General features: G+C 34.2%; 1 protein-coding gene across 2 annotated transcripts in view; it reads right to left on the bottom strand.

Moving 5' to 3' along the window:
* MYEF2 (myelin expression factor 2) overlaps window positions 1-19,172 on the bottom strand; it is a 39,473-nt gene that overhangs the window by 1,774 nt on the left and 18,527 nt on the right. Inside the window, exons 8-16 of one of the 2 annotated variants that reach the window (XM_012649167.1) lie at window positions 18,587-18,636; window positions 18,404-18,467; window positions 11,146-11,247; window positions 9,648-9,698; window positions 9,295-9,363; window positions 8,885-8,983; window positions 8,512-8,583; window positions 6,262-6,470; window positions 6,131-6,182 (exon numbers count right to left, since the gene is read on the bottom strand). In XM_012649167.1, coding sequence (XP_012504621.1) covers window positions 6,131-6,182; window positions 6,262-6,470; window positions 8,512-8,583; window positions 8,885-8,983; window positions 9,295-9,363; window positions 9,648-9,698; window positions 11,146-11,247; window positions 18,404-18,467; window positions 18,587-18,636 — 768 coding nt within the window. The remainder of the gene's footprint in view (window positions 1-6,130; window positions 6,183-6,261; window positions 6,471-8,511; window positions 8,584-8,884; window positions 8,984-9,294; window positions 9,364-9,647; window positions 9,699-11,145; window positions 11,248-18,403; window positions 18,468-18,586; window positions 18,637-19,172) is intronic. The other variant, XM_012649166.1, reaches the window with a different exon arrangement.

Genomic DNA, 19,172 nt, shown 5'->3' on the forward strand with positions numbered 1-19,172 from the left:
TCCCCTTGCAAATAAGTGCAACTGCCCAGAAATCTAATTTCTATCAGGCCACAAAGGGCCCCAACTAATTCAGCTTTTCAACCACAATGCCAAAGCCATTTACACACAAAGTCTAAGAATGGCACCAAATATGTTATGGAAATAGTCATGGAAGAGACAGCATAAATTTAAATCAATACGGTAAAAATAGTAATGTTAATAGCACAAAGGAGAACCTCAGAGAAACTTCAGGAAGATAAAACCAGCCAATTGTTCCTTGTACAGTTAATATCATTGCTAACTCTTGAGATTGGTTATTTGAAGTAAACCAATACCATTTATAAAAATATAAAGTGGCCATAAAAATTCATCATCTAAGCCAGAACACTTCTGAGAGTAAAAGGAGGTGTTATCAATAATTACACATAAGTAACAGATGTAAAGTGAGACAATCCTCAGGCAAACTGGAATGCATGATCACCCAATCCAAACAGGTCATAAATTTCCTTAGGTGTGACTACTTACCATAATATTTCCCTCCTCTCTAGATGTATGTGTCAAAACAAATCAAGTTAGAGAACTTCAAATATTATAGTTGCCAGACCACTATGGGCTAATTTAGTCTGGCAACCAAATCAGACAGCCAGATATATTCAGTTCCATAAAGGAGGGGAAAAAGGAAGAAGGGGAAAGGTAAAAACAGAGGGCCCATCAAAAAATTGCATAATCCCTTTCCAGGAGACGGGATCAATTTTTAATCTCAATGCATGAGTATGATTTTTTTCCCCATTGAAATCTTGATCTGAATGATCTCTTATCTACAATACCCTGGGATACTTCTCTACTTTTGTTTTTTCATCCACCCACATTGGTGGGTTTCTTTTTAAAACCAAAAGGTAGTCGATTGCTCACCTAGTAACATGAATTAAATGGTCTAAGATAATGAATGTCATACTGAGCCAAAAGCATGATCTTGTTACCCAGGCCAGGCAGGCTTTAAATATGTTCTGAAAGTTATAAAACAGGTTAATCTCCAGAGAAATTACATTATAATGGTTAAAATAGACCCACGTAATATGTAACCTACAGTTGGGATAAAATGGGAAAAAAAAATCATAGCAATCATACTTTCTAATAAACATCATAAAATAAAACTGGAAAATATATTTTTTTTAAAAAGCTTTAAAGATAAATGCAGCACAATTTTCAGAGTCCTCTTAACATCTTGAATGCTTGTACCTGAAAAAAAGCAAGTTGAATTAAAGAAGCCTATCTTGGTAAATGGCAGCACTTAATAGTGATTTTGAAAAGGACTGTATAATTTTCAAGGACAGGGGCCTTTAAAGGTTCTTCCTTATCCTAATTTTACCTGAAAACTCAGGGTTTTTCTTAATGTAAGTATCCCATCCCAGGTTTATTATCAATAGTAAGGTTCACCCAAGCAAGAAATCTTCAAAACTTTAAAGGAAAATATGTCACTATCTTTTGCATATATCTCTCAATCTTTCAAAACAAGTTTGTCTTTCTTTTTTGTTTTCTTCTTAAATCATCTCCCTTAGTTTAGGAATCAGCACTCAGACCTCCACATTCCTGACCTCACAATGATCTCAAGAATTTTCTAGCTGACAAAGCCCCTCAGCTAAGATACTTGAACCTTCTTACAGTTTGGACGTTCAGGCTCTACTGAGAGTAGTCCATAGATACTTGTTTCATGGTTTGACTGTCATGAAAAATCCCAGAAGGATGGAACCAGAAAGAGTTGTAAATTTTCTAAGTTTCTTCCTAATCCTATAAAAATACCAACTGATATATTTTCTAAAGATAAATAATTCAGGAAAAAAATAGTTTCAAATAATTGATTAAAATCAGGCCTGCCCTTTTACATATTGAGGACTTCCTCAACAACTGACTTAAGTATCTACTGATCTTGTATGATTCCATGAAAACAAAAATAGCACTGCTATTTTAGCAACAGTAAAGGATAAAACAGCATGTCATGAGAAACCAGTATCACAGAATAATCAAACATATTGCTGTTACATATACTAGTAATAGAAATGACTTATCCTGCAGTAAGAAAAACCTTCTCACTTTATTTAACTCAGCCTATTAACATCTGTGGGGTACACTTTGGAAAATGCTGATAAAAGAGCATATCTACAGATAGCCCAAGTTAAAGCATTTATAAATGAGTAACTGCTTCAATAAAATCTAGTGCCTAAATGAAGCTGTAACATAACCACAGTAGAAAAAAGGAAAATCAGATATTCTACCATAAGAAGCATAATTAAGATATAAGGGACAAAACACAAAGTTTTGGTGTTTCTTTTTTTTTTTTTTTTTTGAGACAGAGTCTCACTTTGTTGCCCGGGCTAGTATGCTGTGGCGTCAGCCTAGCTCACAGCAACCTCAGACTCCTGGGCTCAAGCGATCCTCCTGCCTCAGCCTTCCAAGTAGCTGGGACTACAGGCATGCACCACCGTGCCCGGATAATTTTTTCTATATATTTTTAGTTGTCCAATTAATTTCTTTCTATTTTTAGTAGAGACGGGGTCTCGCTCTTGCTCAGGCTGGTTTCGAACTCCTGAGCTCAAACAATCCGCCCTCCTCGGCCTCCCAGAGTGCTAGGATTACAGGCGTGAGCCACCGCGCCGGGCCTTGGTGTTTCTTTACAAACAAAAGAAAGTGACTATTAATGAATGTTCTTCATATATTATCTTTACTGTTACCAAATTATTTTTACTGTTAAGTTATTCTGGAGTTAAAGTCCACTCATCATGCTTGAAGCAGCAAGTGCTTTAGTAAATAAAATCTACCACAAGTCTCCATTTGCCTTGCAGTTAACAAGTATACTGATGTAGAAATACTACATAATGGAAATCTGTAGAACAAAGTTATTAATATATTTGTTTATATGTCTTACAGCAAGAATAGCTGGGAACAAGCTTTCCTTGCAATGAAATTCTAAAATGTTATAGTCCTGCATCATACTGAGCCAGAAGGCCAGAATTCAGCTAACATATATAGATAACATGAGAGCAAGTTTGAAAGATTATGACTATTTGACCCCATTAGCACAAGCCAAACTAATGTGGGGTCCAACTTTCGATAGGTCAGTTAATTTATTTTTACTCAGCCTTCTTAAAAATGCATGTCACTGAGGAATTACACAGGGCAGGATGAAAAGAGAGATCTCTTTTACTACAGGAAAGACATGTGTCTTATTAGCCTGCGGTCAAAAACATTATCTTTGGGGGCTTATTGAAATTAGAAGGAATTGGAAAATAGCAGTTATATTCACTTATTGCTCATCTTATTTGGGAAGATCTAAAAACACTTTTTCCTGAATTTATAAAGGCTGAGAAAATGTCCTATTGAGGGTAATATAACCCATAATATAACATTTTCTCAGTCTTTGTAATTGCTGCATCAAGGACAGCTAATCACTAGAGACATTTTATGAGCAGGAATGCTTGCCAGTGGGGCCATTTACTGGCAGATATTGTTTAGGAGAGATGCATGGAGCACCACTAGACTCTTACTAAGGAGCAAGCAAGAGAATATACTTACTCACTTTGGGCTTGGGGAAAAAACAAATGAACAAAACTACCCTTACTGCCAAAGAGGCCATTACTGACTCACAGTAGGTTAAAAAGAAACATCCCATACTAAGAAAAACTCTAAGATTCATAAATAAAGAAAGTGACGTGCCAGAAAAAATGGATGGTTTAGTTCATATTAACCAGATAATTTCCATAGCTGTCAATAGCTGGACACTAAATTCTATATAATTGTAACTTACTTTCTTTCCCACCAATGCAATTCAGGTTAAAAATAAAGGAGATATATTAGGGCATTTTATAAGTATGGTATTACTGTAATATAAAATCTAAAAGTCAGAAGTTTTTACAATAAATCAAGAATAAAAACAAATATCATTAATCTTAAGGTGTAACTATAGATTGATCAAAAAGGGATATAAAAGAATATAGCTAAAATAACAAAGTAAAGAATAATTTAACCATTATTTTATATGTCTAAAATATTGCAGAAATTTTTCAAATGTAGATTTGGATGCTTTTTCCTTTCAGAAAATGTCTTTCAATTGGTGATATCCTTCTGTCAAAACAATGCCACTCCAACCAGAAGAAGCCCTCCAAAAGACCAAATTTGCTACAAGCCTTACTCACACCTGACCTCAAAAGGTAACCAGCCTGTATAGGATAATGAACAGTCAACTCAATATTGCTCAAATTTTCATTGTCATTTCTTTGCCCCCCCCTTTCTTTGCTCTTTATCTTGTTAAGTTTCATTTCTACTTTTTAACATAATGTGATATATCTGATTTGGAGATGCTTTTTTCACTGAAACTACATCAAGAGAAATTATCTATACTTGCCGCCACTGCTCTCCATTTGATGTATTTCACTAAGGCCCTAATGTTTTTTCCTCTGTAGTCTGGGATTCATGGCCAGATGTTGCTTATACATTCTGCCAGATCTTCTTACTCCTACAAAGACAACCAATACCTCGAAACAACTTTACTACTTTGCTTTCTCTTAGTGACAAATATTTACGAGTTGATTTGTTTTCAACAATCTTTTTAATTGAAAAATATATTTTTTCTTCCTTGAATTTTAGATTAGTGTGAAATAAAAGGATGATCAACAAAGGGAGCCAAAAGAACATCCTAGACAAATTTATGCTGTTTGTTCTTGAGGGCAGAGGTATCTGAATTTGTTCACTTTCATAATTCTAATGCCTGCAAACTGCAAAAAAATATAATATTTGTAGATTTAATGAATGAGTAACTCAATAAATAAAGATCTATCCAAAACACTTAACTTATAAATATTTCATAAACTCTTACTATATGGACAGAGATAATGAAAGTTGCTATGATAAAGAGATGACAGTTCTTGCCCTCAAGAGCCTCCATCTGGGATGGAAGAAAACATGAACAAATAATTACAATATAATAAAAACTCGTAGTATATGTACAGAGGCAATGAAAGGTGCTGGGATAAAAAGATGGCAGTTCTCGCCCTCACAAGCCTCCATCTAGAATGGAAGAAAATGTGAACTAATAATTACAATATAATAAAAGCCACAACAAAGTTACGTATAAAGAACTATGAGAACCCAGTAGATAATATTATCTCTGATAGTGGCCACAAAGGCTATTTTTGTGAGAGAACACTAAAAACCTATCCTATCCCCTTCATGACCTTAAAAATTAACAATATATTCCAAATACTCTTAGATTTCTGTTAACTCTAATAGGCTGAATGTACCACTTTTAGCCCTTCATCATTATTTGCTACCTATGTAGCTTACTATTGTGATTATAGTTTCTGGGATTATAGTCTCTGCTGTTTCAGGTAACAGCAGATAAATACTATCAAAAAATCTGTTACTTAGTGACACTCACACCAATTCTCTCATACTGATGAAAGAAAACAAAAGCAAGAACTTTATAGATTAAGATATTTTGTAACAAAAATAAGTATGGTATATAAAGGGTCTCTTTTAAAAGCAATAAATCACTTAATCTTCTACAGACCTAAGAAACACATTAAGGTGGTATAGGTAGTATCATTATAGTTAAGAACAGTTTAAAAAAGAATTAAAAGGGCAACCAAAATATATCTATGTCTAAGGCATTCCTGGTAGTGGGTTCTACGCTACCAGCTAAGTTTCCTATTTTAGGCAGGGGATGCAGTGTATGCATTGCCTATTAACTACATATCAACTGAATGTCAGCATCTCAGCTGGTCATGCTGACAATCCACTGTACTACACTATAAACAAGTAAATATACCACTTATTAATATTTCTCATAAGAAAAAACTTTTTAATGCAAACGATGATATGTTAACCTTTTAAAAATGAGCTAATAAAATAAGCCCTTGTTGACAGGAGACAATGACAAGCTATACCCTAAACCCTAGTATTTACTAGTAATTTGCACTGCTCTAAGTTAGAAGATAGCAAAATAATTCATTTAAAGTGGAATTAGACCTGGCACACTATCCAGACTATACAGGAATAAACATCTGGACAGGTAAGGGCTAAACACAGTGTCTAAAAGTTTAAAACCAATGTTCCTCTATAATTACATCAACATATCTACAGTCATTGGCATACTTACCACACTGACTGAATTTCTCTTTTAGTTTCTGCCAAGTCAAGTCAAAAGGCAGCTAGAATGAAAAAAGGTATTAGTAACATATATACAAGGAAAAAAAGAATTTTATTTATCCTTTACATTTATTTGCTTACATTTCTGACAAATATCTGGTTGCCTTTGGAGCCTATTCTGTCTCTCATTCCGCTTCCCATTGGACCCGATAAAAATCCTCGATCCATATCGATGCTCCTTTCCAATATAGCTCCTATACCTGGTCCCATTCTATCAAAGCTGGAACTCATCCGGTCCAGTCCTATCCCCATTCCTCCAGTCACACTGTTCATGCCACCCATTCCACCACCTGGATTTTCAAGAAGGGAAGGGAAGGATTTGGGAGTTTTGTGTTTGGGTTTCGAAAACATGAGGAAAAGAAGAAAGAGAAGGAAGAAGGGAAAGAAAGAGTCATTTTTGAGAAAAAAGGGGAGAAAAAAATTAATTCATTTACATAATTAAATATTTATAAACACAAAATCATTTTCATACACACAATTTTCCAAGAAAGAGAATTCACTTTGGTATACGTTTGGCCAGTTGAGAAATTGTAGTTCCAGCCAATATATAAATACATTTTCCAGATACACCTCTATAAAATTACATTCTGATCATAAAACACATAATATAAATTACACCAATCCTGTATCAATCCCTTTATCTGTTAATATTACAGCGGTTTTTAATACTTATTTTTTATTTGCCAATAATATCAAGCATAATAATTGCTAGAACAAAGATATATAGAGGTAAATTCAAATTATTACAACTCCAGCACACATGCTAGCCTCATCACACTCTCCACATGTAAATATTCCTTTCCTAGCTTACCTTTTACCTCAGTATCTTCACCTCTGTTTCCCACACAGTTTTTCTTTACATTGCTAACCAATTTTCAATATACAAGAAAATCATAGCAAAACACAACTTTTAATCTCAATATTATATAGAACTTGTGAAGGGAACAACAAAAAATGGTACCACTCCCATTTAGCCAGAGCTGAGAATTTAACTTCTAGCTCATACTTACTTCATTTTTAAGCACTAACTCTTTCCAGTCCCCTTTAATTATTATAATCTTACCCATTCTCAAAACTTAATATTGTTTCTTATACCTAATATCCCCATACATGGAAATTCTAAAAATTAACATCACCCTCAAATTGGCTTTCTGGGAATAACAAATACACAATTAGGGAAACAGAAGTATAAACACTGAGATAAAGGAAGAGGGTAGGAAAGTTAGGATTAACAGGAAAATGGCCAAGGCTAAAAGGTGATAAAGAAAAAATACAATGAGGGGCAGGATACAGTGGAAGTAGATGTCTTCAGCTGATAGGATTTTAGAATTCACTCTTAGAGTAGGCTGTATTCCTATTTGTGAATTTTATCAATTAAAGTCAATATGGGAGGCCAAGGAAGGAGGATTGCTTGAGGCCAGGAGTTCAAGACCAGCCTGAGCAAGGACAAGACCCTGTCTCTACAAAAAATAGAAAAATTAGCAGGTCTGATAGTATGTGCCTGTAGTCCCAGCCACTCAGGAGGCTGAGGCAGGAGCATCGCTTGAGCCCAGGAATTTGAGGTTGCAGTGAGCTATTGATGACGCCACTGCACTCTAGCCCAGGCAACAGAGCAACGCCTTATCTCAAAAAATAAATTAATTAATTAACAAAGTCAATAAAGTATGGGGAGCTCACAGATATATGGCCCAGTAAGCAATACAGGTTAAAAAAAAAAAGGAAAAGAAAAAAAAACCTAAGCCATGTATTAAGGCTTAATGTAAGGCCTAAAATGTGGTAGTGGAAACAGATGGGAAACAGCATTCCCCAGTGTTAAAACTACCCTTGATTCTATCACAGAAAAGGTTTAAGAGGAAAGGAAATAAGTACCTCTTTCAACCTTAGCTGTCAACGTGAGAAGGTCTCTAAAAGTGTTATATCTGCATTTAACAAAAGATGCGAGATGCTCACAGATGAAATGAGCTAGTCACTAACAGCTGTTACAGAAGGTAAGCAAGGAAACAAAGTTGGTGCTAAAGCAAAAGTTGCTCCTGCCACACAATCAGAGAAATCCCCAGATTCCTTAGTTGGAAAGAAGATTCTTGGATTGGCTTGTTAACACATACTGTGGTGTTAGTTTAGAGATATTAAACAAATAAAATTCAAACAGTTAATTTAGAAATTTCAATGATCAAAAAGGCTTAGCTCAATAACTATCAAAGTTTCTCAGATTATGACAAGACATATTAACATATATGAACAAAGTATTACTATACTACAATAACTATTCTTGCAAAGTTTTTGCAAGCACTCAAATATTACTGAATAAATTCTAGTAAAATTTAAACCTACTTATTCCAGATCCTACTGGACCCATGTTAGAAGCTCCTATTCTTCCTGCAAACCCTCCAATCATTGCACTGCCTAAACAAGGATGGAAAGATAATATACTAATTAATTTAAATAATCATACTTTAAAATTCCCAAGGTACTATGCTCTCAGAAGATGTACAATAACTGAAAAGTATAAAGTCTTCTGGAAATAGGGCTCAAATGTGTAAGATATGAAAAAAGAGAGCAAGTACATTAAAATCCCTAAAATGTTTTCTTCAGGTAATAAGTTGCACGAAACATTATAAACTTCTAATTTTTCACAAAAAAAAAGAATAAATTTTAAAAAGTATAACCTGTGAAAAGAAAAGGAGAAGTATACAGCCAACCCTACCAAGTCTACCAAAGGAATCTCCAAAGCCTCGATTTATTCCAATATCACCACGTCCAAAATCTCGCTCCATGCTACTAGTCATCGCACCACGGTATAGCTCTGAAAAGATTGTGCAATAAATTAACCCTTTTTCAAGTATATCAATACATGGTAAAACACTCAGGAACATATATCTAAACTAAACTGAAAAGACAGCATACATCACAAATACAAAAGTCTGCAATTTACCCAACTTACCTTACACGCCACACATACCATGCCCAATCCCGCTAACCCTGCTGTTATCCCCTTAGTGCCCATATGCTATCTGAAGACATCTATAGCACCCATTCCTAAGTGATGGGGGGGAAATTTTAATAATAGGGAAAACTAAACATAGCACACACATCCCACTCCACACATTTACCTACCTCCCATTCGGCCAACTCCTCCAAATCCTCCCATGCTATTCATTGCTTCCAGACCACCAAACCCAATTCCTATGGAATAAAGATTAATTTTGAGATTTGACTATCAGTTATATAACTGAAAGGTACATTTTGTAAATGTTATGTCTCAATAAGCTCTTCAGCGACCCTACCTGTGTAGCTACTTCTTAACACATCACCTAGCCTTAAGTATGTGGTGAGCTCATTTTCTGCTAGCAGGCTTTAGAACATGAGCCAGCAATAAACCAAGATTTTTTTTTCTTTGAATTCTCAAGAGTTCCCAGTTTATTAAAAATGGTGATAGGTACATACAAAAAACAAATGCTTATACATACCTCCTCCAATTCTATTCATTCCTCCAAAACCTGGACCATCCATTCCCATACCTCAAATAAAATACACAGTATGTACTTTGAGTAAATTTTATTTTTATGACTAAAGAATGACATAATGCATTATAACAAAATAGCTACCATTGATCTAGCCACAATGAAACACTAGAGAAGCAGCAGGGTACAGGAAGGATGGTTTCAAGTACTATGCCATAGCAGTTTTCTAATCATGAGTCTTCAAAAAGGCTTCTTTGAACATTTATTAGACAAGAAAGCAAAATTCACTAGTCACACTTACAACATTCAGTTAGAGAATATCCAGGACTAGGTAATTTTGTTTCAGAACAGACACAGAAAAATCGCTATAGCAGATTTAGAGATTAGGCCAGAATGTAAGGACTCCACTTAACATGGCAGTTAAGGGAGTTGTAAAAAATTTAAAGATATAAATAGTATGTGTTTAGGAGAGTGGGGGGAGAAAATTTGCTTGGATCAGAATGATTATCATAATTACTCTCATAATTTAAAGTGTGACTATAGCATCTCAACAAAAGTAGGATTCTGACATTGATCAGTCCATCAATTAAAATAATAATTCTCAAAGTATGGTCTGGGGACCCTTGAGGGTTCAATAGGTCAAAACTATTTCAGTCATCAAATACTACTATGACATTGACTGCTTTACTCTCATTCTTCGATGAGTTTAAGGTGTCATTTTCCAGAGACTATATGATATACAGTATCACAACAAACTGAATGCAGAAACAGATACAACAGCGTGGTTGTCTTGTATTAAGCCAAACATTAAAGAAATATGTGAAAAGGTAAAACAATGCCACTCTTCTCACTAATTGTTCTACATTGGAAAATACAGTTCATTTTCTTAAAAATTATATTTATGTTAACAGATAATGGGTTTATTATTGTTATTTTTAAATAAATATGTAATTTTTTACATTTCTAAGTTTTCATTTATAATACAGTAAATATTGCTAAATATAAGCATATGAACAAAACTTTTTGGTCCTCAACAGATTTTGAGAATATAAAAGGGTTCTGACACTAGAAAGTCTGAAAACCAGTCTCCAAAAATGAACTAGGAGTTAGTCCAGGTAAACAGCCAAATAGCTACCTGAAAAGCTACCTTCCCAACTAGATACACAAATTTAAGTTGCCTATGATATGGTAGCATTTCAGCCATTTCACAAACACTATATGTCCATCATACATTCTCCTTCTTCCTTAAGGACATTTCAAAATCCATGTGGCTAAAAGGCTAGCTACAATATGGCTGGCCCCAGAGACACCCTCCTGACCTTTGCCTACTCTCTTTCATGTTAGCTACTTCAAAGGTTTCATTTCTTTTTCAGACTGAAGTGATACCCTAAATGTATCACTATAAAATAGAGTCCTTTAAACATTATTACAGACTAGCAAATGTAAGCTTTATTACCTAGCAAATGTATCATTTAAAAAGAAATAAGAAAGTTAGAATACTCACCACTTGGACCTAAATTTCCCATCACACCACCTATATTCAACTGGCTGGCACTAATAGGCTGTCCACCTGGACCAAGTCCCATTCCAATGCCTCCAAGACCGCCTAAAATACAAAAAAGAAATTAAATAATGTCCTCTGCAACAATGGATGGAACTGGAGGCCATTATCCTAAGTGAAGTCACACAGGAATGGAAAACCAAATGCCACATGTTCTCATTTATAAGTGGGAGCTAAGCTATGGGTACACAGGGGCATACAGAGTGGTATAATGGACACTGGAGACGCAGAGAGGGGGAAGACAGGAGGGGAGTAAGGGAAGAAAAAATACCCATTGGGCACAAGGTACACTGTTCGGTGATGTGTATACTAAAAACCCAGACATCACCACTATACAATTCATCCATGTTACCAAAAACCACTTGTATCCCCAAATCTATCAAAATTTTTTAAAAAGGCAAAAAAAAAAAAAAAGAAAGAAAAAAGAATAATATTAGCAAGATCCATGTATGATTAACTGGCACTAAAATTTCAGAAAAACTATACGTGTATAATAGTATCTCTAAAATTTTGCAAATTTGCCAGTAAGAGCACTGGTTCTTGCTTTCATTTAGAAAGCAGCCCACTGAAGCCTGACTATAATACCATTTATTAAGGAGAAGTGTTTTGCGAAACAGGTCCATTTTATACCCCACTTAAGGTATACTGAAAGGACTACCGAAATACCAAGAGGATTTTGAATAATATCATATCACTTTATAAATGGAATATACATCTGAAAATGAGTATCCTGCCCAAATTGGTAGAACCACCTAAAATCTTAGAATTACTTTTAAGATGATTCAAATCAAACTAAAAAGTCAACAATGAAACACAACAATGAATAAAACAAATGTTACATTACCTAGTTTTCTCATTGACATACGTATTTTACATGTGGCACCTTAAGTGTTTACACATCTACTACCCACATGGATGAGGAAATTTTTGAGACCTTGAGTTACTTCTCTATACAATGCCATTTAGCTATGTGATTAACCTAAGACTAGTAGTTAAGTCTTCTTTCTCTAAATCCAGCATTCTTTTTACTACTTCTCTTAAAATAATTAAATTACATTTATATTTATTAATATGTATTTAATTAAATTGAAATAATTAAATTAGTTGGAAAGACTTTAAAAAGTATAATTTGATGACCTTATAAACAGTAAAACTAATTAACATATAGATGGGGACTGTTTTAGTTCACTAAATCTGAGTATGGTTTTAATGTTCTTGCTAGTCAAAGTTATAAATTAATAAGTCTTAGGGGCTTAGAAAACCACATACTACATTTAATTTTATAAAATTAGAGCACAGATCATTTTGTATTAAACTGTAAAAGAGCAACAAGAAGGAAATATCTTTTTCCTACTCACTGCCTTAAAAATGGCCCACTTGAAAGCAATAGCATATCTGACCATCTGACCATCACCAATGCTTATGTGTACACCAAACACCCAAATTTTCATCTCTATCATTTTTCATTAAGAGAACCAGGACTCCTTAAAGGCAGGTCAATCCCGTGTCTTGAAACAAGAAAAATCAAAATGGATCTGGGAAATCTTATTTTTACCAAAAAGTAAAAATATAAGAAGCATAGGGAATGAGCTTCCTACTTGCCAAGTTATAATTTGATCAAAGGAAAGGAGGGAGGTGGGGAGAGAGGGAAAAAATTATTTGGCAGGGGGGTTATAATGAATAACTTAACTAAAACAAACTGATTCTGTCAAAATACGTGAGTACATACTATGTATCAATAGAGAAGAGTATATAAAAATGTAAAACTCAAAAAGAATAGATGCAACATAAAAGTGTGAACATAACAGTATAGGTTTCTAATCTAAACAAACAGAAGAATATTAATAGTGAGAAAGGAAATTGGAAGCCCCTGCATAAAGCTAGGATCTTGAAAGATAACACCCTGACTGATTAGGTAAACCTGGGGAAGAGGAGGACTGTCCTATAAAGGGGAAAAGAGCAATATTCAAAGACACAGCTGACAAATTTTTGACATTTATTTTTAAAACTGAATTCTCAGATTGTGGAAGCCCAATAAATAGTAAACTACACCCACACTACAGGAAAATTGCACACGAAAGACAAAGATCTTCAAATCAGCTACATGAAGAACACAGATTACTAAAAACCATCCTCATACAGCCATCTCATCTTTGACAAAGCAGACAAAAACATACACTGGGGAAAAGAATCCTTATTCAATAAATGGTGCTGGGAAAACTGGATAGCCACATGTAGAAGACTGAAACAGGATCCACACCTTTCACCTCTCACAAAAGTGAACTCACAGTGGGTAACAGACTTAAACCTAAGATATGAAACGATTGGAATTCTAGAAGAAAATGTTGGAAAAACTCTAATAGACATTGGCCTAGGCAAAGAATTTATGAAGAAGACCCCAAAAGCAATCACAGCAACAACAAAAATAAATAAATGGGACCTGATCAAATTAAAAAGCTTCTGCACAAAGAAACTGTCACGAGAGCAAACAACCTACAGAATGGGAGAAAATGTTTGAATGCTACGCATTCGATAAAGGGCTGATAATGAGAATCTATTTAGAACTCGGGAAAATCAGTAAGAAAAAAATCAAACGATCCTATCAAACAGTGGGCAAAGGACGTGAAGAGAAACTTTTCAAAAGAAGACAGACTAATGGCCAAGAAACATGAAAAATGCTCAACATCTCTAATCAACAGGGAAATGCAAATCAAAACCACAATGAGATATCATTTATCTCCAGTGAGAAAGGCCTTTATCAAAAAGTCCCAAAACAAGGCTGGGCACAGTGGCTCACGCCTGTAATCCTAGCTCTCTGGGAGGCCGAGGCGGGCAGATTGTTTGAGCTCAGGAGTTGGAAACCAGCCTGAGCAAGAGCAAGACCCCGTCTCTACTAAAAATAGAAGGAAATTAATTGGACAACTAAAAATACATAGAAAAAATTAGCCGGGCATGGTGGCACATGCCTGTAGTCCCAGCTACTCGGGAGGCTGAGGCAGAAGGATTGCTTGAGCCCAGGAGTGTGAGGTTGCTGTGAGCTAGGATGACGCCACGGCACTCTAGCCCGGGCAACACAGCAACACTCTGTCTCAAAAAAAAAGTCCCAAAACAATAAAAGTTGGCGTGGATGCGGAGAGACAGGAACATTCATACACTGCTGGTGGGACTGCAAACTAGTGCAACTTCTGTGGAAAGCAATATGGAGATACCTTAAAGAGATACAAGTAGATCTACCATTTGATCCAGCAATCCCATTACTGGGCATCTACCCAAAAGAACAAATGATACTCTATAAAAAAGACACCTGCACTCAAATGTTTACAGCAGCACAATTCACAGTTGCAAAGATGTGGAAACAACCCAAGTGTCCATCAATACATGAGTGGATTAATAAAATGTGGTATATGTATACCATGGAGTACTATTCAGCTATAAGAAACAATGGTGATATAGCACCTCTTGTATTTTCCTGGATAGAGCTGGAACCCATTCTACTAAGTGAAGTATCCCAAGAATGGAAAAATAAGCACCACATGTACTCACTAGCAAATTGGTTTTAACTGATCAAGCGCACATAAAGGAATAACATTTATCAGGCGTCGGGCAGACGGAACGGGGGAGGAGGGGATGGGTATATACATATATAATGAATGTGATGCACACCATCTGGGAGACGGACACACTTGAATCTCTGACTGGGGGGCAGGGGGGAGGGGAGGGCAATGTAACCTAAACATTTGTACCCCCATAATATGCAGAAACAAAAAAAAATTAAAAAAAAAAAGAACACAGACTACCTATAAAGAAACGACAATTCAGTATGAATGACTTAACAGCAACAATGGAAACCAGAAGACTGAAATATTTTCAAAGTGCTGACAGAAAATAACTACCAATCTTAAACTATACAACAAGTGACACCATTTTTGAAGACATTTACAGACAAACCAAAATTGAGAGAAGTTACTAGCAACAGATCCTCATTAAAAGAGTTTTTAAAATAAATACTCCAGAGAAAAAAAAATTAGTGCCAGCATCTGTAAAAGCAGAGGAATGATGACACAAGAAAATGGTAAATAATAATAATGTCTAATTTGTGGTATAGGAAAAAAAAGCAATATAGAACTAAAACGTTGAGCAATAATAGCATATAATTCCACAGGAAAATGATTAGAATTAAAGCATTTGAAGGTCCCTCTACTATTAAGAGCATAATTATATTAACTTCAGGCTTTATGCAGACATATTGCAATATCCATAATAACCACTAAAAAAGAAAGATAGGAGAAAAATACTTGTAAAACATAGAAAAATAGAACAAAAAATAAAATAACAAATTAACCAAATGAACCAATAAATGTAATAAACTCTTTGCTTTCATGGAAAAGTCTGTCAAATCGAATTTTTAAAAATCTAATCCCAGTTATAACACTATTTATAAGGGGCACGTGTAAAACAGTAAAAACTAAAGAGAGCAACCTCAAACTCACAGCAACCTCAAACTCCTGGGCTCAAGCGATCCTCCTGCCTCAGCCTCCCAAGTAGCTGGGACTACAAGCATGCGCCCACCATGCCTGGCTAATTTTTCTATTTTTTTGTAGAGACAGAGTTTCCTATGTTGCTTAGGCTGATCTTGAACTCCTGGCCTAAAGCAATCCTCCCACCTCAGCCTCCCAAAGTGCTGGGATTACAGGTGTGAGGCACCACACCTAGCCCAAATCCACCATTCTAATGGGAGATTTTACCAGACACATTTCTCAATAATTGATAGCACAAGCGAACAAAATTATTGGTAAGGATCTAAGACAATTTAAATAATTTACAAACTTGATTTAATGGACACATACAGAACAATGCACTCACCAAGCACACCTGGAATACTTATAAAAATGTGCCACAGGGTAGGCCATCCATATACAAGTCCAAATTAATTCCAAAGAACCACAATCATATAGACCATGTTCACTGACCACAATGAAGTTAGAAATTAATAAGAAAAAAAACCTCATGCATTTGGAAATTCAAAAATTATATTTTCAAATAATACATACCTCAATAAATCATCATCATAATTTTTAAATACTTTAAAAACTGAACCATAATAAAAATACTCCATAGCAAAACCTGTGTACACTGGCTAACTTCACAGCTATAACTGCTTATATTAGAAAAGAGAGGCTGCAAATTACTGAAGGATTCAACTTAAGGAGTTAGGACAAAAATAAGAGACTAAACTCAACGAAATAGAAAGAAAAAAATTGTAAAGCTAAGAGCAGAAATTGAAGATACAGAAAACAATATTCAGTTCTTTGAAAACACTAACAAAACTGACAATCTCTAGCAAAATTGACAAAGAAAAATTGCAAACCTTCGGATTTTAAAAGACAGAACTATAGATGCAGCAGAAATTTAAGAGAGAATTTTATGCCAATAAATTTGAAAATGGCAAAAATAGACAAATCCTTAGAAAAAGAGAAATTACTAAAATTGACTCAAATAGCAACAGAGGGAAATATGATCAATCAGTAGTTAAAAATCTTACCCAAAACAATGTATGAAGGCCAAGACAGATTTACACATTATTTCTAGCAAATATTAAGAGAACAGATAATTCTAATAAGAAAGAACAAATATTCACCAACTCAGTATTGTTTCTAATAACTAAAAATTAGAATAACCTAAAAAAACAGAAAAATGTATAAAATGTGGTATCAGCAGTTAAAATGAAGAAACTAGAGCTACATCTATCAACATAAATGAATCTCAAAAACAATTTTAAACAAAAAAAGTTATATAATAATAATATACAATATTATGTCACCCATATCAAATTTTAAATACAGCAAAACAATTCGTATGTTTATGATTTACAAATGTGTAGTCAAATTATAAAAACCTAAATGATAAATAATATATTCATAAGTTGTTTCTTCTGGGTGAAGCATATGTTGAAAGGTTGGTAGAGGAGGGGGGAATCTGCATTTTATATGTAAAATTTTATTTAAAGAAAAAATATATACGACAAATATGACATATGACAGCTATAGAATAGCTTTATTTGTCTGTATATTTAAAATATTTTATGACAAAAAACTTTAATAATAACCAGAGAAAGTGCAGTGAAATAGTAAGACAATAGCTAATATTTCTTGAGTGCTTACATTATGCCAGAAAGGTTCTAAATGCTTTACACATATTGACTCATGTAATACTCAAGCCAACCCTATGAAGTAGGTACTATTATTATCCCCATTTTTCAAATGAGGCATTAAGACACAGATACTAAGTACATTGCATCGTTGTTTTTTAATCCTTTGGAAAACAATTTGATAAAACTAATCAATGGACATACACTGAAAACCGCACATATACTTGAGAGTATCTATCGTAAGGAAATAACCAAAAACATAACAAAGATTTATATGCAAAAAAGCATGCATTACTCTGTTGGTTATCAAAGGAAATAAAAGTTAAAATACCTAAAACAGTGAAATACTTTAGGGCAGCAGTCCCCAACCTTTTTGGCACCAGGGACCATTTTTATGACAATTTTTCCATGGACCCGGGGTGTGGGGGGTGAGGGGGTGGTTTCAGGATGATTCAAGCGCATTACATGTATTGTGTACTTTATTTCTATTATTATTACATTGTAGTATACAATGAAATAATTAAAACAACTCATCATAGGTTGGGGACCCCTGCTTTATGGAGCATCTGTATAACAGACTATTATATCACCAACAAAAAATAATCCGGAAAGAATTTTGAACATGGAAAAATGTCTATACTCTAATTTTTTAAAAAAAATTTACAGTTATTTATATGATAGTTCCCAACTACATAAAAAAATATACATAGAAGGAAAGCCTAGAAGAAAATATACAAAAATGTTATAAAGGGGGTTACTTGTAGGTGATGAAATTATAGGGGAATTTTTTTCTTTTATGTGTATGAATCTACCAAATATTTTAGGATGTATCCCTTATATATTCAGGAAAAATTACCAAAAAGAAAAAAAATGGCACATATATGTTGTATCTTCTCAGTCTTCCTAATCAATAGCATGAAATTATTTCCACAATTCCAAACTCATCCCAAACTGTGAGCAATTTAGGATGTAGGTACAAAAACAGTTTTGTTTAGCACATAATAAAACTGAAAAAAAAGGTCTGTGTTGTTTCTACTAATAGCTTTTACTTACGTGGTAGTTGTGGTGTTTTACTGTCATGTGAACGGTACTCTTCATGAGGAACAGACTTGTCATCCTAATTGCAAAAAAGTTTATTATATGGTTAGTATATTACCAAAAAGAACTATAATGTAGAAGAGACCAGATAAAAGATTTGAAGAGGTTGGAGGGTTGAGGTTATATATAGCAACTCACCATTTTCACATGCATAGGTCTATCAAATAAAAACTGTCCATTGAACATAGCTGTTGGTTCAGTCAAGGAAAGGCAGTTTAAGATAACTATAAAATTATACTTGAACACAAACTAATTTTTAATAATCTTAAAGTCCAACCATCTCTAATATTTTAATTAATATCTTTAATAGTTATTGGTATTAGCCACTCCTATATACTCAAAAAAATCTTTAATTCTTTGCTTTATACTTTTAATGCATAAATAAGATATATTCTTTCAATTCAACCATTGGAAAAAAATTAACAGGGCTTCATTTAAAGCAAGTGCATTAATGTACAGTGGATTACATAACTGTCAAAAGCATGTATACATATGATTAGTTGTGGTAGGAAGAGAGAGTAGAAAAAACTTCATACCAGCCTTATAAAAACTGCTAATTCAAGTTTTAAGAGTGACTTTAGTACTTGGACATAGTAAAGGTTTTATGTGCTGGAGACTAAAAACATATTTCTAAGCCAGGTAACCTTAAATTCTATTACCCCCACAAAATGGTATCAAGCTTCAATCAACTTCATAAATAATGCTAAAATGTAAATCAGGATAC

The sequence above is a fragment of the Propithecus coquereli genome, unplaced genomic scaffold (assembly GCF_000956105.1).
Source record: "Propithecus coquereli isolate 6110/MARCELLA unplaced genomic scaffold, Pcoq_1.0 Scaffold3, whole genome shotgun sequence".
NCBI lineage: Eukaryota > Metazoa > Chordata > Mammalia > Primates > Indriidae > Propithecus > Propithecus coquereli.